The sequence below is a fragment of the Myotis myotis genome, unplaced genomic scaffold (genome assembly GCF_014108235.1).
Source record: "Myotis myotis isolate mMyoMyo1 unplaced genomic scaffold, mMyoMyo1.p scaffold_m19_p_12, whole genome shotgun sequence".
Lineage (NCBI taxonomy): Eukaryota > Metazoa > Chordata > Mammalia > Chiroptera > Vespertilionidae > Myotis > Myotis myotis.
The window spans coordinates 21,086,400-21,113,772 of record NW_023416316.1 but is presented as its reverse complement, the minus strand read 5'-3'; the positions used below and the strand labels follow the sequence as shown (position 1 = coordinate 21,113,772).

General features: G+C 39.4%; 1 protein-coding gene and 1 pseudogene across 1 annotated transcript; both read right to left on the bottom strand.

The window, feature by feature from the left end:
* Positions 1–16,063, bottom strand: part of LOC118667700 — a 53,866-nt pseudogene extending 37,803 nt beyond the window's left edge.
* A 6,612-nt stretch (positions 16,064–22,675) lies between these two features.
* LOC118666768 (olfactory receptor 13C3) lies at positions 22,676–23,685 on the bottom strand. The gene has a single exon (XM_036329096.1). It carries the CDS (start codon positions 23,633–23,635, stop codon positions 22,676–22,678), a length of 960 nt encoding a protein of 319 aa, XP_036184989.1. The 5' UTR covers positions 23,636–23,685.
* Between the last annotated feature and the right edge of the window lie 3,688 nt (positions 23,686–27,373).

Sequence of the window (27,373 nt, the reverse complement as noted above, 5' to 3'; positions counted from 1 at the left end):
TTCTTCAAATAGGTTTTCAATATCTTGCTCTCTCTCATCTTCTGGCACCCCTATAATTCTGATGCTGGTACGCTTGAAGCTGTCCCAGAGGCTCCTTACACTATCTTTGTATTTTCGGATTCTTTTTTCATTTTGCTTTTCCGGTTGGGTGTTTTTAGCTTCTTCGCATTTCAAATCTTTGCCTTGATTCTTGTGGTCCTCTGGTCTGCTGTTGGGAGCCTGTATAATATTCGTTATTTCAGTCCGTGTATGTTTAATTTCTAGTTGGTCCTTTATCACAACATCGAGGGTCTCATTAGATTTATTGAGGATCTCATTAAGTTTATCAGCGGCTTCTAGACAGTTCTTGGGAGACCTTAAAAGTGTGGTTCTGAACTCAATATCCTCCATTGACAGTTTTGTCCTGTTTCTTTGTCTCCGCATTTTTTTTTTTGCTTTCTTGGTGCACCCCCTAGTGGTCTTTGTGTGCAGTCCTCCTATAGTTAAGCCTTGATTGTTGTAGTTAATACTAGGGGGATTTGACCTCCAGGCCAGCTGGCTGTGAGAATCAGCTGTGTCTGCAGTGGGAAAACTTCTGTCCTCTAGGGAGGTGCTAATCTAGCCTTTGCCTGCGGCTATCTGGCAAATGGCTCTGCGCAGGGCTTGTGCGGGTCGGGTGGGTCGCTTGGATTCGGGATCAATAGGGTGGGCCGGAGAGAGCAGTTATGGCGGCTCTCAGTTCCGTCCCTAGGGGCTCTGCCTCACAGAGTCCCAGCAACCGCTGCAAACCTTGGGGAGAAAGCTGCATTCAAGTTCCGACCGAAGCCAGACAGTCCCGCTTCTCCCGTTTGAGTCTGGGTCCCTAGAGACTCGCCCGGATCTGGAGCTCAGAATCTGAGACTCCCTCCCGATTGAAAGCACCAACCGCGCCCTCCGCCACCAGCCCGTTCCGTGTGCACTCCGTACCTGAGTATTTCACTTCAGCACTGCGCCTCCTCTGAGTCTGGGTATGATATTCTCTTTCTTCCTAGTTGTAGAATTTCCACTCAGCCAGCCTTCCTGTGGTTCTGGGTGATGTCCGTTCCGTCTTTTAGGTGTGTTTTGATTTGGTAGTTCAAGGCAGCAATCTCTGGCGTTAACCTATGCTGCCTTCTTCGTTCTCCAAGACTCTTTTTTAAATATATATTTTATTGATTTTTTACAGAGAGGAACGGAGAAAGATAGAGAGTTAGAAACATCGATGAAAGAGAACCATCGATCAGCTGCCTCCTGCACACCTCCTACTGGGGATGTGCCTGCAGCCAAGGTACATGCCCTTGACCGGAATCGAACCTGGGACCTTTCAGTCTGCAGGCCGACGCTCTATCCACTGAGCCAAACCAGTTAGGGCAATAAGCAAGACTCTTGCAACATGCCCCTTTCCATTTTTTGCACTCTTTTCACATGACTATTATTCTCGGTATACTTAATTACTACATTTATTTGGTATTAATTAAAAATATACAGAAGTATTTAAACTGACATATTTAAATACTTGTGGTTAGTCACCCATTTCCTGACCTTGAACCAAGCTATACAATTATTTTTCAAGATTTGGCATAGGCAGAATTTGCTCTAGAAATTCCACCTCTACAATTTCGGTTAAAGCTCCCACGCACTATTGCCATCCTCCATTTATGCATGTCTCTATTTTCATGTTCTCTACTCTATTTTCTGGTTGCTTGCATGTCTCTACAATGTACATTAAAGATAATTTTGATTGTTTGGTTCATCCTTTTATTGCCAACAGGAATTACATTGGATCATACTTAGTGGTATCCTCAAAAAGCATTTATTGAATAAATGCACATGTAAGCAACATCAAATCTTCAAAAATAATGCCTTACTGCTTAATATTCTGAAAAATTTTCCACTTTCTCTGAGTGCTAATTGTAGGAGAGAAATCCACAGCCTTTGCCCTATGCCCTGGCACCTTGGGTGACAAAAACTATTTTTATACCTTTATTTGCATTAGAATCACCTAATTTCTGTATCTGAAAATCTCAGTCATTAGGGCTGGTGTCTGGCTGGGCATCTGCATTTTTAAAAGCAGATCCTGATGCACTTAGTAATCTAAGAACCAGAGCTTTGAAGGGTCCCCTTCCTATTTTTCTATTTGTTTGGCAATGTTTATGTTAAGAGGTCTGAAATAGAAAAGACCACTCCATTTTTACTAGCAGATTTTACTCTATCCTCTGGGACTATCATCTTGTCTACTTTTTTTGGCTTTTAAGTCAATAAACTCTTGTCCTGATGCTCTTGAAAAAAAAAAAAAAAACCTAATACCTGCCTTCATCCATTTTAATTAGACCACAGATCCTAGGTCTCTGGAGACTTCTCGTTTTATAGACTGAGCCATTCCTCAGCCATGGGTTGAAACATTTCTCAGATAACCCTCTGGGACTCTGCTGCTCACATGACATTCCTCAAGAAGATTTCAGAATAACCTGAACACTCAAATATCTACATGCAAGGGAACCTATGGATTTTGGACCTCTTTCTAGTATATGATATCTTAAATGGTTTCCCCCCTAAATCCCCCCCCCCCCGCACCCTCAGCGAGATATTCATTAATTTATCAAATCACACATAGTGGTATCAGGGAGGAGTCCTTGGCCTGATACACAGCATAATGCCCCAAGGGAAAGTACTTTCAGAAATAAGAATCAATAGCATTAGATTTTGACTATTGTTGTAGACTTAAAAGGTTTTAAAAGAAACTATCATTTTTTTTTGTATGTCAATCTTTGTGGCAGAGAATGATTTCAAATTTACTATCACTCATTACAGTACTTCAAAGTCCTTATAAATCTAGAAGGCAGAAAAGTCATTCTCATATTTCACTCAGAAGCACTGATGCTTTTCTTTACCTTAGGAGAAAAGGTGGTAAGGAATGAACTTGAAACTATTCTTATTGTCAAAGAACATTCAGATGATACCGGTGTTTTGCTATGAATTTGTATGTTGTATGCTTGTTAAAATACAAATGCCAAGTATCAATGCTAACTTGTTAAAAATAGTACAGATGTCTTCTTAAAGCCAATAGTATAGCATATTTGCATTAGAAAGGCCTCTGGCCCCTAACCGGTTTGGCTCAGTGGATAGAGCGTCGGCCTGTGGACTCAAGGGTCCCAGGTTCGATTCCGGTAAGGGCATGTACCTTGGTTGCGGGCACATCCCCAGTAGGGAGTGTGCAGGAGGCAGCTGGTCAATGTTTCTCTCTCATCGATGTTTCTAACTCTCTATCCCTCTCCCTTCCTCTCTGTAAAAAATCAATAAAATATATTTAAAAAAAAAAAGAAAGAAAGGCCTCTGGGTAAAAGTCCATGTGCTGCTTTATAAGAAAAGCATGTGGTTAACATTAGTTTGAACAGGACTGGAAACATGGTAACCCAGTGTGAAAGGATGAAGAAGAGCATTTGCTTTCTGATGATTCACTGTGTTAGCAATGGAAAAGTTCTGTGCACTCCTGGAACTTACATTCTACTGGAGGAGAGAGACAATAAGCAATTAAACGGGTATTTTGTAAAATATTGAATTGTAAAATTTTCTACGAAAAAAATAAAGAGAGATGATAGAGAGTGAAAAGTGAAAAGCATCATTCCAGCCGGCGCCTGTGTCCTCTCTCTCCCTTTGGAGACCTCTAAGCAGACACTTTTCCTGCTGTCTCTCTCTACCAGTACCTCTATCTCCAACCCTGCTTCTCCTTCTCTGCAGGCTTATCTCTGTCTCCTACCAGCGCCCAAAAATATGCTTTATATGAATTCACCCAGCTAACTTTAATGGAATTGACGTTATTTTCAAGAAATGAAATGCTATCAGATTGCCAGCAATTCATGAAGGACAGGAATCTGATTTGTGAAATATAATGGTGCAATCACTGGACTTCTCAGCTTGTAAAGCTCTAAAATATTCACATGCACAATCCCATCTGGTCAGAAAACTATCACCCAAACAGAGCCAGATTTATACATTCTCTTTAGGACTGGTGCTGAGAAAAAGTAATTTCCAACATTTAAACTCAGCATGACTTTTTAAAACTTGAAGTGAGCAAGTGCAATTACAGTGCACTAATGACTTTCAGTGTGGCTTTAACTAACATTAATAACAAGTGTTCTCATGGTTTGTAGATGGACTTTATAGAAATGGCTTTGCAAGATCTTGGCTTACCCATTCTGGCAGTTGGAAGCAGCATAATTTATTTGTGAAGCATCCTTTATGCAAACTATATCCATTCCCCAAATGTTCCCTAGAATTAAGTGAGGCAAGAGTATAGACAGAATAAATTAAAGAAAATCAAGGCATGCAAATATTATAGAAGGAATTAATTAAAAGCCACATGGCACTTGGCCAGAAAAAGGAAGGGAAAAACTAATAAGTATATTCAAGAACAGGAAACCTACGTTTAGATGGTATTTGGAGGAAATGGAATATTGCAAGTGATAGAGAGTAGCTGAAACTGGCATTATTATGAAGGGGCAATAGACTATTTTACCAAAAAGGAAATACACAAATTTAGAGTGAAATGTGACTTCAATGTTAGATAAGTCTATTGTTAAAGATAGAACAGGATTTTCTTCTAAGAAATCACCACAAATTACATTTAGCTAAGATGTAGTTATAATATATCTGATAGAATTTTAATAAAGTAGGTTTTTAGGTCTCCTGTGACATACTCAATTTCCTTTCAGAAGGTGTGATCACAGTAATGAAATAAGAGAGAGTTCACTGGAGTCACTTTAAGAATGCTGCCTAAACATTCACCGGCTAGCGTCAAAATGGTTATGCATCCTTCTAAAATAATGCCACGCATTCTACTAAGATAATTAAGGAACTGGGACTGTAGGGTTATCAGATCTTCTAGATAACTGTAGGTTTGATATGATCCTTTCCATATTAAGCCTTGGTAAAGTTTTATTTTAAATGGCAAGTACTGAATAAATTCATGGTCTAGTGGTGGAGATGTCCGAGTAAGTAGCTAATTTTAATACAAAGTGATGAGAGCTACAAAAGAGTTTTGCAAAGCTGTTGGAGAGCAGAGGAGGAATTCCTAACTTAGTTTGGGAGGAGCCAGGGAAGACTGTGTAATTGGTATTGTGCTTGTAATGGGTCTTTAAAGATGACCAAGAATATAAAGTTGACAAGGACATTTTCGACCTACAGGAGAGCATATGCAAAGACACAGAGGTGTGAAAGTCTCTGCCTAACTGCCTCCAGGTATCTGGCAATACCGGAGCATGAGGAGAACTGAGGACAGAGCAGAAGTGAAACTGCAAGGCATGGAGTGGCCTTGCTTCAGGACAAGTCCTACGGCCCAGGTGGAACAGACTGGGTGGAGTTTCCAGTGAACTAGATATCCTGGGTTTTTTCCAAAGGATGCATCCCCTAACCCAGAGGTTCTCAACCTGTGGGCCACAACCCCTTTGGCGGTCGAACGACCCTTTCACAGGGATCGCCTAAGACCATCCTGCATATCAGATATTTACGATTCATAACAGTAGCAACATTACAGTTATGAAGTATCAATGAAAATAATTTTATGGTTGGGTCACAAGATGAGGAACTGTATTTAAAGGACCAGAAGATTGAGAACCACTGCCCTAACCAGTTCTAGCTGGATATTGCATTATATGAATACAATATCCTATATAATAAAAGCCTCATGTGCTTAGTGTCCGACCGGTCATTCGACCGTTCGACGAGTCACTATGACTATGATGCACACTGACCACCAGGGGGCAGACACTACGATCGGTAGGTTAGCTTGCTGCTGGGATCCAGCTGATCGGGACTGGGTGAGACAGGCTGGACACGCCCTGGACAAATCCATGCACCAGGCTGGTTTCGGCCTGATCCCTGCAGGCCAGGCCGAGGGACCGCACTGGTACATGAGTCCATGCACTGGGCCTCTAGTAGTGTATAAAACACTGCTGTGTAAATGAGGAAGTTAATTTAAGTTTTTAGAAAGTAGAGTATAGGCCCAAACAAACACTTTAATGGGCAAATTCCAGTTGAATGGGCTTTCATTTTGTAGCCTCTGCTGCAATTTATACAAGAATAACACATAAACTGAACTGATCCTAACCCATGTTGCATATGTCTTCTCAATCTGGAAACTGGCCTTGGAATTCTGTATTAATGCTATCAATATATTATCTTATAATTCCTTTTCTGTCAAAGTGAAGAAAATGAGTTATATGAGTTTCAATTAATCAATGTAACTATATCTTTTTAAATTTTATCCTATAGGACAGCAGTATCCATATATATATATTAGAACCTTGCAGGATGTTTGTTAAAATTTAGATTACTGGCATTAAGTCAAACCAATAATATCAGAATCCCAAGCTCAGGAATCTGCCTTTTCAGCAAGCTCTCCCGATATTTCTGACACCATGTTCTCATAACCACACATTGACAATCTCTTATCTAAAGAATGCCCAGTGTGAATGAAAAGATTTATCCTTTTTCCACTGCATACACTGAACATGGCTGGAAGCAGAGGCCAATCAAAGTCTAGGAATCTGGGATAATCAGACTTTAAAATTAGGACCTGCCTGATGGTGGAGAACCTCAGTCTGTGTCATTGAGTCTCCTACCGACTAGAAGCACTCCCCAGCGAGAAAGCCTGTGAGCAATGTAGAGCCACACACTTCAGCATGTCAAACATCAAGATCTAGCTCTGGCTTACAAGGTACATATTTTAACCTCTAGCCAATGTGCTCACAATGACAAAAACAAATAAAAACCTACCACATTGCATTTCTTATCATTCTAGGATCTAAAGAACTTGTTCACAGGTGAATGCCTTTGTAGAACCTGGGTCCACTGTCTGCAAAGCCCTTTTGCCTGTTCAATTCCTCACTTCACAAACACCCATTGATCCCTCAAGACTTGTAAAGCTCTCCCACAAGCCCAGGTGATTCCCTGCTCTTACCTCTAGTTCCCACCACTGTTCAGATGATTCTATAATGTATATCAATCATGACAATTATATTTATTGTATCCTTCTTATTAGACCTTGATCTATTGAGAAAATTCAGGCTAAATAGTGAATTCAGTAGCATTTTACAGACACCAGGTGAGGGACTAGACTTCAAATATATTTGAGACCTGCCTGATGGTGGAGAACCTGAGACTACCAACATAGAGGCCACTGGAGCCATTAAGCCACAATCAACCCAGCCCAACCATGGCTGAGTTAATCAACAGTTTAAAATCTTTAATTAAATGAAAGTCTACTAAGAAATTTTTAAGTCAATTCAATTACTAGATATTACATTTTGTATTCCATTGTCCTAATTGGTGGCATCTATTTCACTGTAACATCTAGGTTGTTTGAGAAGTAGAAATTTCATTACCAGAGAGTTATTGTACTAGTAAAGGACATGATCTTTATTAAAACTCATTGAATAAATCAGAGAGACACAGCCGGTGATACCATAAAGAACATGGATCTTGGAGTCAGATAAGCCTAGGTTCAAATCTTAAATATACCAATGTGTGATTTCAAGTTACTTTATTATTCTAAACCTCTATTGCATCACCTCTGAAATGGAAATTGTTTCACAGGGCAGATAGCTAATTAGGTAAATATATGAGAAAGTACCCAGTATATTGGCTAACTCATACAATCACTCACAAACTTGTCACTGCTGTCGCACCACAGACAAGTCAAGCCCTTCCTGTCACCCAGCTTAGAAGAGCTAAGGCATGAAGACACGCTGTTAGCTGATTGATCCCAGCTTTACTCAAGAACCTTAGCATAAGAATTAACTGCCACACTAAGATGAGCAATAGTAACACATCTATAATAATAAAAGCGTAATATGCTAATTAGACCGGACAGCCAAACGACCTTCCGGACATCATTCCAGACATCCTTCCAGACAAAGCCACCGAGGCAGAGGCAGTTAGGGTGATCAGGCAGGCAGGTGAGCAGTTAGGAGTGATCAGGCAGGCAAGCTGATCTAGAATTTGGCCCTTGACTTCTTTTTTTCTTTTTTAAAAAGAGCGTCATTGAGCTGTAACTGATACACAAGAAACGGCACATATTTAAAGTAAACAACTTGGTAATTTTTGACATACCTGATAAGTATATGTCCATCACCTCCAAGTTTCCTCCTTTTCAGTTCCAGACATTTGAATTTGTCAGTGTGCCAAGAGTTAACTAGTTTCTTAGGGACTGGCTTATCACAAAATTCTCAAGTGATAGATGGTAAAGCAGACACTAGCAGATTTGTCAACTTACTGTGGAAGAATAAACACTTCTAACAAATTTGGGGTACCGTTTCCCTGGAATTAGATACAAGCTACTTCAATGATTTGGAAATGGATGTGTCATGAGAAGATTGCTCAGTAAGAAAGAACCAGGGTAAAGGAATTGGATGCTCTTGTGGAATATTTCAACAGAGACATAGAAAAGCAACCGTTGCTCCTTTACCCCAATCCCGTTCACTTTTCTATTGGTCAGACTTTGAGTCTTTGGATAAAGCGTTTCTATCTTGGACAAAATTCCTCCTTTTCTAGATTCAGGCAGCTAGGACTCCTCTTTTTATTGCAGGAACGTGCACCCTGCAGAAGGCTCTTGCCCTGATCACCTTAGTAAGACTTGGGCACTGTCCAAAACTCGGTCATTTATCTTTTCCTTGTTTGTAAACTATAAGTTGTACTGCAGATGATTAAACTCCTGCATATTATATGCTGAGTCCTATGAGACACCACCCCAAAGGATGGCTTTATCTGCCTACAGGCATTGAAGCCACCTTGCCATGTCTCCTACAGAAATGGAAGCACCAATACCCACTAGACCTATTAAGGTATATGAAACATTTTCATCTGACACTGCGAAAGGACTCGCCACTTTGAGTCTGTATGAGACTTTATAGTGAACGCTGCAGTCATTTCTCAAGGATACCCGGTGCTGTGGGTAGTCTTCTCTTCACCTTTGGTAGATGATTTAGAGAAATATGTAAACGTGTTTCAGAAGTTAAACATGTCAGCACATGTCAAAACACTTAAATTACAATGAGAGTCTATGACCTTAGCACAAACATGATGTCAATATCAAAAGCCCTCTTGCTATATAATTAATGTCCTCCCTGAATGGAGTCTCTTTGCAATGACTTTTTACCAAGCTCATAAACAAGTTAATTGCTGCACATATTTTCTACTTGAAATATTCTTGGTATTAATTTTCATGGAATTAAATTTTAAGGGCTAGAAATTTTTTGGTCTTTCTTACACTGGGACGACTTTTGTTTCCAGTAAGAGCCTAAGAAAAGAAACTCTTTGTCTCTATTAATAGAGAATGAGATACAATTTAATTTTATATCAAAATGATAAAAAAGTTGTTCTTTTTGAATTGTGAATAATGTTCAGGAAGGAAGTTGCATCATAAATCTGGATATTTGGTACATAGTAGAAACTCAAGCAATGCTAACAGAGCTTTAAACCTGTTAAAATGCTGTAAAGTTTAAATTACAAAAGAATTTTCATTGCTTTTGATTTGAGATTACTTTTTAGACATTTCTTTCATTTCAAATTAATAAAAGGTCACTGAGCACTGGCTAAGGGAGCAAATACCATGCACTAGCCAGGAATACTATGTTAGGCATTATGATGAATTAATAAGAAGCAAGGTTGCAGAGAATTTAAACTTATTCCATGCTATACAACTCTTCTCGCTTATTGATTTACAAATTTGTAAGCTTGACTTGCTTTTGATTTTGTTTTTTCAATCCTCACCCGAGGATATTTTTCCATTGATTTTTAGAGAGAGAAGAAGAGAGAGGGAAAGACAGAGAGAAACACTGATGTGAGAGAAACATATCGATTGATTGTCTCCTGCATGCGCCCCAACCAGGGCCTGGGTCAGAGAGGAACCTGCAACCATGGTACATGCCCTTGACCGAAATTGAACCTGGGACCCTTCAGTCCACAGGCTGACGCTCTATCCACTGAGCAAAACCAGCTAGGGTGACTTGATTTGATTTTTCTGTAAGGCCATACTTCAGTTGTGTTTGTCCATTTCTAAATTATTTATTCTTTAAAAAAAAAATATTAAAATCAACAATAAAAACATTTGGATTTGTCTCCTGTGCCTTGCCTGAAAATAATTTGTCAAGTAAATTGTTGGTCCTTTAAAGAGTTTTTAACCAGGCTTCCAATTCCAGAACGACTGGGTTAACTGTTTTCAGTGAGTTCAGTAATATGTATGTATGTTGTGCTCAATGCTGGAAACACAGTGTGAGCACAAACAAATTAGTTGCCATCTTCAGTCTATGTGACTCCTTGAAGACTTGGACCATATCTTATATTGGTATGTAGACCTCCATTTTTCACTAGGTCCCACTTTAAGTGCTTCCATTACTATTTTTAGTAATGCAGAGTATATGTTTTGTCTGAGTTCTATTCCTAGATCTTCAGTTATGTTCTCTTACAACAGTGGAGCTCACAATTACTCTACTGGCAGAGCACTAAAAAACAGTGTTCTCTCTGAAGGTGTATAGTTGACCTGAAATTCAAATTAGAAAGATTTTTTTTCTGCTGAAATATGACTCCATTGCATGACTAAATTATATAATTATAATCAGGAATAAAGTTGGTTCATATATTAACAAGTTGTTGAATGAAGCAAAATTGAGTTTTGAAAATTAATTTAAGCCAGTGGAAGAAGAGTTAAGTATTTAAATAATATTAATTAAGCATGCTGATGAATTGAAGAGTTAATGAGCACATTAAGGTTAATAGAGGACATTCAGGAGCTGCCCTTCATTGGAGAAGCGGACACTAATAATGACGACAATCATGCTCAGCAATGTGTTCAGATATATCCAGGAGGTGTGCACTGAGCGTTCTGCCCACCCTTAGTTGCCTGACCTATAAACATGGCCAGCAGAATGGTCAAAAGGTTTGGAAAAAGAGGCAATGGCAACAGTACAGAACCACAAACAAGCTGGCATAGGATCTCCACCATCCACTTGCAAGTTTCTGGCACTTGCCCTGGGTTTTGGCCCTGTTCACAGTGATATTCAGGTCATTCTTCAGGCTACTGTAATGCACCTGTGTGTCCAGGTTGTTGAATAAGCCTATATGAATGAGGGTATTCTCCTGAATACAGAAAGCATGCCTTACCCAGCTCAGAGTTCTCTGCTGAAAACTGAGCCTTCACATGAAAGCTATTCTTCAACCATGGCTGACTAATGTGCTTGTTGAAGCAGTCACTCACCAGCATCCTGTTTGTGAGCATTCTTCCTCATGGTCAGTTTGGCTGCTATAGGCCATGTCATTCCCTAGTGGGCTTCATCTTGGATAGCAAACAGCATAAAAATGATGTTACTAGGAGTACCTTGCCTTGCCGTGCTATGAGAGAAGCAGCTAGAGTGTCCTTCAATACTAAAAAAAAAACCCCACAAAAGTTTAAGTCCATTTGGCCAAAAAAACCTTAGAATATCTGTTACAGAAAACTTAGTTATTCATAACTTAATAAGGCTCTATGTTGTCATTTTTTGTTTAAATATAAGTTTGACTGCTATTTTGATAAGCTATAAACCTCTCCTATACTTTCCTACTTTTAAGCCCCTCCTATTTTCTACTGATTCAATATTTCCCAGTCATGTACCAAATGTAATATCAACATCATTGTGCAAAAATATAATCATAATTAGGAAGAGAAGGAAGGAAGGAAGGAAGGAAGGAAGGAAGAAGGAAGGAAGAGAGAGAGGGAAGGGGAAAACATAATTATAATTGCTTTTTAGTATAAATATTCCATAGTACATTTTATACATTTCTACAGAGGGGAACATTGGCCATCTCATGAAATTAACCCCTGACACACATACACACACAAAGGAAGTCTATCAGAGGATACTTATACTACCTTCTTGGGAGCTAGTTTTAAAGCCTCTGTTAAACATTGACTTGTGTTCCTCAAATACACATAGTTTGTTAAAGTCCTAGCCCCCTGTACTTCAGGATGTGACGTTATTTGGCAATAGGGCCACTGCAGATGCAATTAGTTAAGATGAGGTCATACTGGAGTAGGCTAGGCTCCTAATCCAATAAGACTGGTGTCCATATAAAAAGGGAAAACGTGGATACAGAAATGGACACAGGAAAAACAAAGATGTAGGCAGAGATTGGGGTGGTGCCAAGGAATACCAAGCTAAGAAAAGCCAAAGATGGCCAGCAAACCACCAGAAACTAGGCAGGAGACATGGAACAACAGATTCTCTCTCACATCCCTCAGAAAGAACCAACCCTGCTGGCATTTTCATTTTGGATTTGTAGCCTCCACAACTGTGAGATAACACTTTTTTGTTGTTTGAGCTGTCCAGTTTGCAATAGTTTGTTATAGCAGCCCTAGCAAACTAAAACACCTTCTTTAAAGTTATTGATTGGAAACAACAGTGTCTGTCTTGTCAAGACAAGCCACTACCTCACTCCCACCCCCACTGAAATCATGGGATGACCTTGAGCTCTGCCTTGGCTAAAGCTTCAAAAATGACTTACCATTGCTACATGATAGTCCAGCAGCGTCCAATGGATATAAATATGAGCCACATATATAACTATTAACTTTCTTTTATTTATTATTTATTTATTTATTTATTTATTTATTTATTTTTAACTCTATTTAAAAATCACTTGCATTGAAACCAATGCTGTATTTTATCCTGGTCTCTTATGAGCACACCAAGCAGAAGCAGGAGTAGCACTACAGCCACAGGTGCTCCTCTAGAGCTTTCCTATTGTTTACCCTATGCATTGGCAAGACAAAAGATCTATTGACTGATGCATAGATGGAAGAGATAGGGAGGTTCAAGGGCGTGGATGAAGCCTCTATTTCTATTCCCCACAGCCTCCAGCTCAATGCTGAGCACGGAACTATTACTTAGTATTTAATCTTCGATAGAAGACACTGCCAACTCTCTTCAATAGTTTGCTTTAAAATCTTCTGAACAAAAATATGAGTAGAACAACTTCTTTTCACTATTTGTTAATATTAATAACAATAGGGAGGAAAGCAAACCAGTGCGTTTCTGTTTTCTTTCTGAGGCTTTACAGTGGGGCAGCTCATACACAAGTTAGTCTCTGTTGCCATCTAGTGAAAATAGAGGATTATAACAGTATAGAGCTTAAATTTAAACTCAATCTTTTTGAAGGGATACATAATTCAAACCATACTTAGAAAAATGCAGGAGTACAGAGTTCACACCAGAGCTGCTTTCTATTTTACACAGGGCAGGCCAGTGTGGCCTTCCCTTGCTTGTTATCTCGTGCGAGTTTGCAGGAGCATGACTTTTGTGATGACTATGTATTCATTCTATTCAGCCACTGCTATATTCCAGGCACGACACTACTGGTAGAACTATTCAAAGGTCCACCCACTTGTGTTTACTCACTAACAGGCCTCCTCCTGTTCGTTTGGATCCATTACTACTACCTTTCATCTCTCTAGACTTTCTAATCTCTGGTGTTGCCCCATGTTCCTGGTTCAGGATGAAAAATGCCTTTTATTTTTCCAATTTTTTGGCCACATTTCTTTGGCATTCTCCTCAGAAGTTTTTTTGGAAACATGATTTTTTTAAAATATAGCTTCTATGCCAGACTTAGAAAACCCTAACAAGCCAAAAATTATACTGGAAAATAGAAATGATACTACTTTGAAATCCTCAGGCCATGAGGTCGGGGACAAGGCAATGCCATTTTTACTTTTTAGGAAATGCAGTGCAAACACAGTTCTGCGCACTCAGCTGTCAACCATGACCACTGCACCTGCCTAACGCATCTGTTTGCTATTGTCCCAGTTCAAGAAGGGTGCCAGGAAGCTTATCAGGAGGGTATGCTCACTACTACCTAGAAAGAAAACTCACCAGAACTTAGAGAGCTGGTCAGTATGGATTTGGGTGGGCAGATTATTTCACAGAACCCCCTACTTTCTTCCACATCCAGGTACAAGCCTTAATACTAGACCCTGATTAAATTCCTGACAAAGTATAAAATAGCCAGATGCCTGTAAGGTTTAATGTAAGGTTTAATCTGAGATGCAAGATTTAATCTGACCGAAGCCAATAAATTGACCAAGACAAGCAGGGTAAGAGGGAAAGATCGTGTTTATTGAAAGCTCTCGGGTGAGGTCCCGCGGTCTGGGGGTGCAGGCCGGGGGAGTCACACCCGCTTATGCCTGGCAGAGATTTTTTATGCTGCTGTTGGCCCAATCAGATTTATCTGAGGTAGCCTGTGGCGGGTGATTTATGAGCGGGAAGTTGGTGCAGCTGCACACTGGCTATCTTGAGAAGTCTTCGGTGGTTATTTATTGTCCATCAGCACAACAGGATGTTCTGGTGGGTCCCAGGATGGCAGCTATTGTCCAGCGATGTGGCTCGGCAGTTCTGGGTTGTTTTGTCCAACTCAGCGGGTGGGATCAGGAAAGACCCTATTTTCCCAGCCCCAGACCTTACAATGCCAACAGACCATACCTTTTTGTCTCCCAAAATTTACATTTATATTTTGAAGTCCTAACCTCCAGTACCTCAGACTGTGACCATATTTTGGAGACAAGGTTTTCAAAGAGATATTCAAGTTAAAATGAGCTCATTAGGGTGGGTCCTAATCCAATATGAATGGAGTTCTTATAAGAAGAGGAAATTTAGATACACAGAGACACCAGACAGGTGCATTCAGAGGGAGGACCACGTGAACACACACAATGGAGGTAGTCATCTGCAAACCAAGTAGAGAGGCCTCAGGGAAGGTCTTCTCAGAGGAGAAATTAAACCTGCCAACATCTTGATCTTGGACTTGCAGGCTGCAGCACTGGGAGAAATTATAAATGTCTGCTATTTAAGCTGCCTAATCTGGGGTATTTTGTTACATCAGCCTACCAAACTAATACATTCTCCTCTGCAGAAACCCTGTCTTGTTCAATGCTCATCCCCCCTGGAAAACATGGCTCCATGGAGTCTTCAACCTGAGTAACAGCCTTACTGCTAAGAAGATGAAGTTGTCTTTCCCTTGATCGTAACTCTTCTTTGGGGAGGTGTAATGATTTTCAGCCAGACATGGTTAATTGGGGATGAATTATTGTCTTCTCTAGGGGAGATCAGTAAAGCATCAAAAAAAAAACAACTCCCTCGACCCACATATTCATCAGGTCACTTCCCTCACAGTGTACCCATGCATAGAGATCCCTGAGACCTCTGTGGGGCCACCTGCCTCAGCGCCCTTTATCAGTACGTCTTTCATGCTGCTCCAAGGAACTTCTAGAACATGTGAAAGTAAAATATTAACTAAGCACCTGAAAGGCCATGTTATGATTTCAGCTTAGAGCTCATTTTCCTCTTTTTACGTGTTTTTAAATTATGTTAACAAGATGTTCTAACTCCCTGAATCAAGTTATATTGTACAGTGAACACCAGATGACGTTATAACCCAAGTAATATGTCTCTCTGTCTCTCTGCTACAGAAAAGTGGCTGCAGTTTTAGGTGCCTGCAAAGAGAACTGGTGTCTAGCTTGATGAATGGAGGCTTGCTGAGCTTTTGCTCTCTGGGCTGTAGACTAAGTTAGTTTAGACAAGAGCTGGAGGGTGGGTATTTTAGAGCTGAAGATGACCAGACATTTTTTAGCTTGTCTGAAATGATTTTTAAGCTTTGAAAGAGGGCTGAAATTAGCAACTGGGAAGAGAAAACACTTCATTTTATACCCCAGTGAGTTGAAACTCCTCAGTAAACCTATTAAAACTACTTTATTTCCTTTTCGTAGATTCTTCTGCCATGGCTGAGCATAGCATATCATTGGTCCACATCACCAACCATTTTGACACCTCGTTTTGTCCTTATTTTTTTACCTAATTTTTCTCTTTCCTATTGGTTTTAGAGCCAATTTCCTAGCTAAGAGCTGTACTCTTTTCCAATCCATATCTATGACACAGAAGCCACCAGTACACATACTGCTTTGTTCATGATGAGGGGGAAGGTTACAGATGGCCACATTGTGGTCAAAGGCCATCATGCCGAGGAGCAAACACTCTGTTGACCCCATTGCGAACCAGAAAAACATCTGCACTGAGCATCCAGAGGAGGAAATGTTCCTTTTCTTTGAGATTAAGCTCACCAACGTTGAGGGAACAGAGGAGGATGTATAGCAGATATCCAGGAAAGAGAGGTTGCCCAGGAAGAAGTACGTGGGGTGTGAAGATGGGAATCCAAGATGCTCACTATGATCAGAACACCACTGCCAATCAGAATCACTAGATACATAACCAGAATTAGAGCAAAGTAAATGATCTCAAGTTTTGGGTAACCAGAGTTCCAGAAGAATGAATTCTTTCACAAATTTCTTGTTTGTTATATCCATGTCCCAGCTTTCAGGATATCAAAAGAAGATCTAACATAAAATATTTTCACTGCCAAGCAACAAATGTAACAGATGTCTTACTCTAGGGTGACACAGAAAGAGTGTTTTCTTTAACTTCTGTCATCTGCTCCTGACATATGCTGTTGTCTTCAACAGTTCGTGCCCAGAATAAAATGATCCTGGGATGTTGAAAATCCTCCGCCCTGTGTCTGATGTGTTCAGATCTACTAGGATCAGAAGCAAATTCAGAAGCAACCTTTCTGTTGATGACACCACACCCTAAGTTGAGTTTTCTAAGAAACCTTAGAATATTTCAGACAACAAACCTGATTTCTTCATTTAGACAGGTTCAGTGAGGGAGTGGTGAGGGAGGCAACATACTGGAATTTTGAGTCTGTATTTAGTAGAAATTTTCAAAAATGTAAAGCAAATTTGGTTTTCATGAGTATTTGTCTACCTGACATTCTGTATCTCCTTTGAGTCAGTTAAATTGTGTGTTTTTATAGGGCAAACATTTGATTATAGTAAATTAAACCTTGTACACTGTAATTTAACATCTGCTCAAAGATAAAGTTAGTTGTTGGTCTCATAGTTATAGCCCACTCTTATTATTTTGTTAGTTCCTATTGCAAGATCAGTGTGTAGACCAACTATGCATGTATATGATGGAAAACCTTTAAAGAACAATAGTCACTCTTCATTTATTTTATTCTGTGACTTCCAAGTTATTCGTAATTTATGTACCTGAGAAAACTATAATAAAGTTTAAATATATTTGTGTGTGTGACACTTTTGACTTTACAAAACCCAAATTATTCTTCTCATTATCCCTATTTTTTTTTTCAAATGTTAAAGACAGAATGTGGCCAAAGTGATCCAACCTGTGAGCTCTTCTTACCAGGATGGAAGATTCAGGGCAGTGGGACTAAATGATATGTCCCCGAACACTCCATTACCTGTGAAATGATTCTACACTCACTCTACACGACTTCCTAGGATAAAGCAAAGTTCCCCCAAGTGGGGTCAGAAATTGGCCAAGGGACGCCTCAGATAGGGACAAGAGTACTCTGATCAGCCCCAGCAGGAACGCAAAAGAAAACAAACATGGCTTACCACGAAACGTGGTGGTGATCCAGGTCCAGCCCCTTTGGGGTGCAGGCCTGGAGAGCCTGTTGGCTTCCACTTTCAGAAAAATGTAATGACAATGTATCTTGGGCCACTTAAACCACTTTTCTTGCCACTAGCTCCAAGCCTTCCCCTCCTAGGCAGAAATTCCCTCACCAATTCAAACCCACCTTGAGACAGTTCTGTCTTGTTGCCTTTGTTCTTTTTCTCCCAGAAATTTAAATTGGTTACTTTGTGTACTGTACAAAAAAGAGAGGCAGGCGGAAAGGTGTGTGTCTGTCTTGCTCATCCCTCTATACCCAGAGCCTAACAAAGTAGCTGCACACGTTGGGTTTGGGCTAAGTTGGTAAAGGTGTACATTCTAGGTTCTTAAGCAACTTGTCTGCGTAGTATTTGTGGATTCATACTCAAGAAAATTTTAATATGCCCAAGTTATTCATTTGCAGCCAGATCTGATGTTTAAAAGAGCTCTCCTTCAGTCAGCACTAAAAGAATGCTGTCGTATATAGACAATGCCGGTACAGAAGGTCACTCAGTTGTACTCATGTGAATGGATGTAGCATGAGGTGAACTTAATGAAAAAGTACGTGGGGCTTAGAAGAGAAAGGTCTAGGTTTAAGGTTCTTTTCTTCTAATAGATAGCCTCGGTTTTCTCATTTGCGAAGTAGTGATAAAAATACCTGACTTACTTTTCTCCCAGCTTTGTTTTGAGAAAAATTCAGTAGCATATGAAAACTGCTTTATGAATTAATGGGCATTACATAGAAATAACAATGATAATAAATCATAGCTATTTGGTAACAATAATAAATTAGTATCTGTATTTCCTCAAGCTATTCACATTTTAAATCCATATTTAATAATAGCTTAAATTATGGAATGAAGATTGCCATTTCATGGTATTGAAGACTTACTTTTCTACTGGTAATTATTCCCACCTCTTAAAAGAACCAGTTACTTTCTTCTTAGTATTTATGTCAGCATTCTAAATTAAGGTCAGGTTCACCAAACAATGCCAGATTCCACAGATGTGGAAGAATAAATATTTGTAATGCAACAGTTGTAATTGCTCCCCAATCCCCAAAGCAATTTAAAGTTGGAACGATAGCTCTGTGGAATGAAGAAACTTCAGGTGTGTCAAGGACAGTGTCCCACAGACCCAATTAAGATGGCTGTTAGGAATACACTGTGACCGAACTAAAGCACAAAAATAAAATGACATTCTCCGACCCATGCACCTTGTGGAAACAAGAACAAATGTTCACCAAATTAACTTTTAAAATGTCAGAGCTTTTTAATCCAAAATATGCTTACCAAAGCAAAGTTAATTCAAAGTAAGATCTTAATTCAAATGATAAGTTCCAAGGTGAAATGCTAGAACTGAAAATGGTCCAGATATTATAAATTAAATAAAACAGATATTTGTTGTGAACTAAATGCATTGCCATTTAGCTTTTTTGCTTAGTTTATCTTCATTCTTTTAGAAAGGTTAATGTCATGCAGAATGCTATCGTCAACCTTTTTTGGAATGAGATGAAATACAGATAATCAATAATATAAATAAACTTATAGGGCAAAAGTGAATTCAAATGTTTAAGGCCAAAAAGTAAACTAAAAATAATCCAGAATGGTTAGTTTGGGGCATGAATTCAGATAGAGAGATGGTATATTATTAAAGTGTTCCAAACAATCTATTAAGCTATGTTACAGGTATTAACACAGATTCTGGCTGTAATTTTCCAAAAGATGCTACATTTCACTGCAAAATAGATGGAATCTGGAGGGCCGTTTTCAGAAGGCAGGCCCATGCCCAGGCAGGAGACTCACCTGGACTAAGGACTATGGTTCCACATACTAACCCAGAACCAGCCCTGTTCCCCTGTGGACGTGGCTACAACACTGTTTGGCTTCGATCCTGCCAGTACCATCTGCCAAAGGAGCCATCAGGAGTCATGCCTCCCCATGCCACAGATAACAGGCTCACCGACCTCACTCCAGGCTGTGGCCCTGAAGTAGCCGTGACCTGGCTCCAGCTGCTCTTAGCCAACAGGAGTATTTGTCCAGGAACTAGGCAGGAGACACTCTCTCTGTGCTCCATGGCAAGCCCTCCAACCTCTGTCTGGCTGCAGATCCTGAATTGGCCTATACATCTGTTCCAGTCCCTTCAGGCTGGAAAACTCGCTGCCCACCAGGGGCCCACCTAGAGACATACTTGTCTAAATCCCTGGAGGTAGACCTGCTGACCTCAGTTTCTCTAGAAGGAACTAGAACCTTTGCAACCAGAGAGAAGTACTGTTCGCACACACTTTTAGTCTGTGTCCCTGGAGATAAGCACTTGACCTCGGTTCCACTGCAGATCTTGAAAGGGTACCATAAACTGGCTCCAGCTCCTCACAGCCACAGTCAAAAAGTGGACCAGCCCAGGGCCCTGCTGGGAACCCTCCCAGGGACCTGAGGGCTACATGCATCAGTGCACCTGATAAAGCCCACTGTCTGTGGACCCTAAAGCAGACCCTTGTCCCAAAACTAGCAATATTGACCAAGGTCCTGGAGGCAACCTCATCCACCTGGGGACCTGAAAGTATATAAAATATGCACCTCACTGCTAACGATAAATATAAATATATACTGCAATGGTGGCATATAAATCATTTTTATTACTAGTATATAAAGGTAAAAGTAGTATGAATTAACTAATACCACAGAAATTTGTTAATAGAAAAACAATACAGAAACATGATACCAATTACATGAAAGGAGGAAATAAAATGTAAAATTGCTGCATGTGATTGTGTTATGTTCATCTGAAGAGTGAAGTAATGAGGAAAGAGAGTAAATCAATAATAAAAAACCTCCCAACAAAGAAGAGTCCAGCACCAGATGGTTCCAATGATGAATTCTGCCAAATATCTAAAAAAAAAAATTAATTCCAGTCCCTCTAAAAATCTTCCAAAGAACTGAAGAAGAGGGAATGCTTCCAAATTTATTTTTAAAAGGACAGCATCACCCTCATACCAATACCAGGTATGGACATTACAAGAAAAGAATAATACAGACCAATATTCCTGATGAGCATAGATAAAAACAATTCTCAACAAAATATAAGAAAAACAAATTCAACAACACATTAAAAGGATCATGCGGGATTTATCCATGAGTTGCAAGGATGATTCAACATTTGCAAATCAATAAACATGAAACTCCATATAAACAAAATGAAGATTTAAAACCATATGATTTATTCAACAGATGCAGAAAAAGCACCTGATAAAATTCAATACACTTTCATGATAAAAATTCTCAATAAATCAGGTATAGAAAGTAGGTACTTCAACATAACAAAGACCATATATGACAAGTTCACAGCTTAACATTATACTCAAAGTTGAAAAGCTATGGGGGGCGGGGGAGGGGGAGTAAAACTAAGGTGCTAAAGAGTTGGTTAAAATTATTTAAATAATATTTTACATGCCTAAAGCTTTGTCGTCATAAATCAAAGTTAAAGAGAATTAAACAAGGATCAGATACAAATGCAGGGCCTCCAGGGAGGAGGGAGGAGGAGAAGCACTAGAAGTTCAAAAGCCGTCATCCACAGGGTCTGGTACGCGCCCTTCTGTATAGAACCCAAAGCAATGCAATGGGACCCACCTGGAGGAGAGAGGAACAGCTGACTGTTTTCTGCAGTGACAATACTCTCATTCTGGTGGAGCAGTGGCAGAACAGCAGAATTCAGTGACCACATCATTTATGTAGAAACCTGGGCCAACCCATAGGAGGTGGATTGGCAAAGAACGCAGCCTCCGAGTAGGAGATATGAATATGGTCATGTTGTGGCTTTAAAACAGGAAAGAGTAAAATTAAGAAAATAAAATCAGCCCTAGCCGGTTTGGCTTCGTGTATAGAGCTGACGCCTGCGGACTGAAAGTTCCTGGGTTTGTCAGTTCCCCAGTGGGGGGCATTCAAGAGGCAGCCAATTATTCTCTGTCATCATTGATGTTTCTATCTCTCTCTCCCTCTCTCTTCCTCTCTGTAATCAGTAAAAATATATTTTAAAAAAGGAAGAAAGAAAATAAAAGCTTAGCTATCACAATGGACCAAGAGATTATGGGAAAGCTAGATGGTAAAAAAAGAAAAACTATGATAAATTTATTGAAGAGTTTCAATGCGTTGAAGAATAAAAGAACTGCTTTTATCTCCCCAATCACTGTTTTTACCACTCCTTTGGATCCTTTGAGAACATCTCAGACAGATTTGAAATGTTTGTTTATTTTGGCATAAAATACCTACTTTCTTCCCTCCTTTAGATAGTTCTCTGCTAGTCTGCAGTCTTGAAAGTTCAGCAGGTCTTCATTCTTGAAGACAAAACCCAGATGCTCTTTCTTTGCAGGCACCCAAAACCTTAAAAGAGTGTTTTTGTAGCACACCCTCACATGGCTTGCATTGGAAAAAACAACTTTCCTATTCTTCCACAGGGACTGCAGGTACACACCTCTCACCACTCTGTTGTGCACTCCCCATAAGGTAGAAGTTTCTTCTCCTGGCCTGAACTTTTCTTTATATAGATATGGAGGGAAGGACAAGGGAGGGTGTGGCATATTAGCAGGGTGATTTTTATGGGACAATATCCAGCTCTTGTAATTATTAGCTGAGGTAAAAGAGGTGCTTAGTAGTAACTTTTAGTCCTCAACTTGGAGTCTTAGCTTCAATTCTGAAATTCTAGGGTACTACAAAGCTGGTACTATGCTGAATCCCTTCACCACTGGGACCTGATTTTAGTCATTTCCTTTTGCATGGTAAGGTAACTATGGCTTACAAAGAAAGTCTATCCAATATCATTTAGGTAGTTTGTGTAATTACAGATTTTGTACTCTTGCCTCTCTACTTCCAAAGCTGTGTGTGATTGTTTCTACTATATTTCCACACAGTATAACAGAAACGCTCATTTTAGATATCACCAGGAGTGAGATGCTAACAGAATTCGTTGTTCTTGTGTAATCTGGATCAGAGCATATTGGAAGCTAAGTTTATAAAGAACTGTATTTCTCAGTAATTCTTGCTGTACAGGGTTAGGGAAGGAGAAGAATAAAAATATTTCTCCTTCACCATACTTTCCACAAGGAGGTTCTTACTGATCTACCTATGAGTCCACCTTTGTACCTATTACACACAGACTTATATTTTCTGAATAGGTTTTTGGTTCAGCAGATGTTTCACAGCAGCTTTTACATCCTTATTTCTCAAGCTATAGATTATAGGATTTAGCATGGGGGTCACTACCCCATAAAAGAGGGAAATAAGCTTGTCTAAAGTTTGCAACTTGTCTTCCCCAGGCCGTTCTTGAGACTTGGGTTTGGCATACATAAAGAAGATGGTTCCATAAAATATGATCACCACAGTCAGATGTGCTGAGCAGGTGGAAAAGGCCTTGTGCCTCCCAGTGGCTGAGTTCATTCTCGAGATGGTGTAAAGGATGAACATGTAGGAGAAAAAAATGACTAGCAGTGGAAGAACCAGGAATGCCATATTTGATATCACCATGGTGATAATATTGAGGGATATATCAGCACAAGCTAGCTTAAGGACAGCTAATATTTCACATGTGAAGTGATTGATAATGTTATTCCCACAGAAGGGCAATTGCATGGCAAGAGATGTTTGCACCATTGAGTTGATTCCGCCAGAGAGCCATGACACAGAAGCCATCAGAACATACACTGCCTTGCTCATGATGATGGGGTATCTCAGAGGGTTACAGATGGCCACATAGCGGTCAAAGGCCATCATGCCAAGGAGAAAACACTCTGTTGACCCCATTGCAAACCCAAAGAACATCTGCACTGCACATCCAGAGAAGGAAATGTTCCTTTTCTTTGAGATTGCGCTCACCAATGTTGAAGGAACAGAGGAGGATGTATAGCAGATATCCAGGAAAGAGAGGTTGCCCAGGAAGAAGTACATGGGGGTATGAAGACGGGAATCAAAGATGCTCACTGTAATCAGAACACCATTGCCAATCAGAATCACTAGATACATAACTAGAATTAGAGCAAAGTAAATGATCTCAGTCTTTGGGTATCCAGAAAGACCAAGAAGTAGAAATTCTGACACAAATGTCTGGTTAATTTTATCCATGTCATCTGCTTTCAGAAGGAAGATGTAATATAAAATGCATTCGCTGCCAAGAAACACTCATAAAAATTTACTGAACAATTCATTTTTTAGAATGGATTATAAGGAGTGTTTGCTTGAAGCTCTAACATCTGGTTATCTTCAACAATGCATGTAACTAGAATACAATGAAATTGGGAAAGATGGAAGTACCAGCACCCAATGCCAACATATGAAGATCTACCTCTGATCAGACACAGAAGTAATATTTCCTGTTGTTGAGGACATGTCCCTAGGTTGAGATTTCTAAACTCTTGACTAATTACTAATTATAAGCCTGACTTCTTCATCTGCCCAGAAAGCAAGCAGTGGAAATGGCAAAACCCTGAAAATTAGATTTGGAATTAATAATGATGGTAAAATTTCACAGCAACTTTGATTTTTTTGGTGCATATTTCTTTCTCAGCCTGCATACCTTAGATTAGTCAATTTAATTATATCTTTTATAGATAATTAATAATAAATTGAATGACATTAACTGACATTTAACATGTTTAAACATAGTTGATCTCATATTCCAGCCTCTCGGGGTATCTTCTGTGAGACCACTGCATATATCAGCTCCACATGAATGTTATAGATAATCTTCAGAGAACATTATACAGTCTCTTCACTTATTTTATTCTGTGGTTTCAGAGTGTATCTTGATAATTGATTCATTTAATTCAACCTAAGAAAATTAGGTTTAAATATTTCATATAAATATACACCACTTTGATTTATAAAATATAATCTTTTATATTATTCCTATTTTTTCAAATATAAAAGCTGGAACTTCTCCAAAGTTAACAAGGTAGCAGTAAGTGGAGCTCAAAGCTCCTATCAAGTCTAGTTCACAGCTTCACTAACCCTCATCTACATATGAACCATCTGGGTATCTTGAAAACTTTAGATTCTGCTTTAGTGTTCAGGGCAGCTCCTGAGATTCTGCATTTATCCTGAGTGCCCAGGTGATACTTATGCAACAGGTCTGAACACACTTGGGTAACAAGGCTTCAACCTACACCAAATTGGTAGATAACGCAGATTTTTCTGATCCAGATAGATTTTCTTTGCTTTATTATGGATAGGCATGCCATCCTGAAATATGACAAGGACATACCTTTTTGTTTTACAGGAAGCTCCATATTCCTATCATGTTTGTAAACATCCTAAAGAAAAAATATTATTGAAAGACAAAGTTTTTTAAAGTGGGCTAAACTTTGCCAGACCTTTAACCCACTCATATTCTAAGCACAAAAGAATAAATAAAAGAAAATGCCTGCCATTACAAAGCTGACAAGTCAGTTGGATACAGGAAAAGTACATATGAAAAGACATTATAAGTATAATTACATTATGTAACTGAAACCGTGGAAAGTGAAACCCTAGATAAGAAGGAACTACTGACTTTATTAGAATATATATGACATGAGTTTAACATACTGAAATAGTCTCTCAGGCTAAAATAAAAGTCTGGTTTGAAGTTCTGAGCTCCTAATTAGAGCTGCAGTCTTTTCATTTTAAAAATGGTGATAAAAATACCTGTTTTACTTTTCTTGCTGTGATATCATATGGAAATAATGGGATAGCACAGGGAAATTGCTTTAAGGATTAACGGACATTTTATAAATAATAATGAAATAATAAAAATGATTCACATCTGTATTTTGCTGACAATGAATTGAATATTAAATAACAGTTTTACTGTAGATTGAAATACAGTTTCATGGTATTGAAGACTTACCTTTCTACTGATAAATTATTCCTACCTCCTAAAAGAACCAGTTCCTTTCTTCTTAGTATTTATGTCAGCATTCTGAATTAAGGTCAGGTTCAACAAACAATGCCAGAGTCCACAGATGTGAAAGAATTAATATTTGTAATGTAACAGTTGTAATTGCTCCCCAATTCCCAAAGCAATTTAAAGTTGGAAGGATAGCTCTGTGGAATGAAAAAACTTTTGGGTGTGTCAGGGACAGTGTCCCACAGACACAATTAAGATTGTTGTTTGGAATAAACTGTAGCTAAACTAAAGCATAAAAATGAAATGACATTCTCCTACCCATGTAACTTTGGAAACAGGCAAATAACCACCAAATTAACTTTATAAAATGTGAGAGAGCATTTTAACTCAAAATATGTTTACCAAAGTAAGGTGAATTCAAAGCAAGAAATTACACATTCAAATGATAATTACCAAAACAAAACGCTAGAATTTAAAATGATCTAGCTTGGCTGGTGTGTCTCACTGACCCAGGAACCAAGAGGTCATGATTACCAGTCAGGACACATGCCAGGATTTTGGGCTTGATCCCCAGTGTGTGTGTGTATGTGTGTGGCGGGAGGGGGGGGGGAGTTGGGGGGGGGGGGAGCGGCTGCTGGAGGCAGCTGATCTATGATGTTTCTCTCTCATCGATGTTTCTATCTCTCTATCCCTCTCCCTTTCTCTCTCTCTAAAAATCAATAAAATCATATTTAAAATTATCTAGATATTATAAACAGATATTTGTTGTGAATTAAAGGCATTGTCATTTAACAGTTGTCTGTCTATGAGTTGTTATTATTATTTTTTGCTTAATCCCTTCATTTTTTCATCCAGCCCAACAACCCCCCTCCTCTCTGGCAGCTGTCAGTTCTCTATCTATGAGTCTGTTTCTATTTTTTTTGTTAATTTATTTTGATCATTAGATTCTACATGTAAGTAAAATCATATAGTACTTATCTTTCTCTGAATGGTTATTTCACTTAGCCTAATACTCTACAGGTCCATCCGTGCTGTCACAAAAGGTGAGATTTCCTTGTTGTCACAGCTGAATAGTATTCCATTGTGTAAATGTATCATAGCTTTTTTATCCATTTATCTACTGCTGGACACTTGGGCTGCTCCCAAATCTTGGCTATCCTATATAATAAAAGGGTAATATGCAAATTGACCCTAACAGCAGAACGACTGGGAATGACTGGTCACTATGACACATACTGACCACCAGGGGGCAGACACTCAATGCAGGAGCTGCCCCCTGGTGGTCAGTGCGCTCCCACAGAAGGAGCTCTGCTCAGCCACAAGCCAGGCTGATGGCTGCCAGCACAGCGGTGGTGGTGGGAGCCTCTCCCGCTTCCTCAGCAGCACTAAGGATGTCCGACTGCAGCTTAGGCCTGCTACCTGTTGGCATATGGACATCTCCTAATGGTTCCCTGGCTGCCAGAGGGATGTCTGACTGTCAGCTTAGGCCAAATCCCCCCAGAGAGCGGGCTAAGTCAGCAGATGGACATCCCCCGAGGGGTCCCAGACTGCGAGAGGGCACAGGCCAGGCTGAGGGACCCCCCCCCCCCAAGTGCACAAATTTTTGTGCACAGGGCCTCTAGTTGTAAATAACACTGCAATGAACACAGGGGTGGCATATATTCTTTCTAATTAGTGTATTGGGTTTCTTGGGACATATTCCAAGAAGTGGATTTGCTGGGACATAAAGCAGTTCATTTTTAATATTTTGAGGTAATTCCATACTGTTTTCCATAGTGACTGTACCAATCTTCATTCCACCAACAATGATTACTAATGGTATTCATTTTGTAATATATAATTATATCATATCAACACAATGTTATATGTCAATAAAAATTCAGAATAACACATAAAACATAGATTACAAGTTTTTCTGGTTTGAAGAAAAGAGAAAGAGTTTAGGGAAAGAGGAATTGAGCACTAACTCCTTTCAG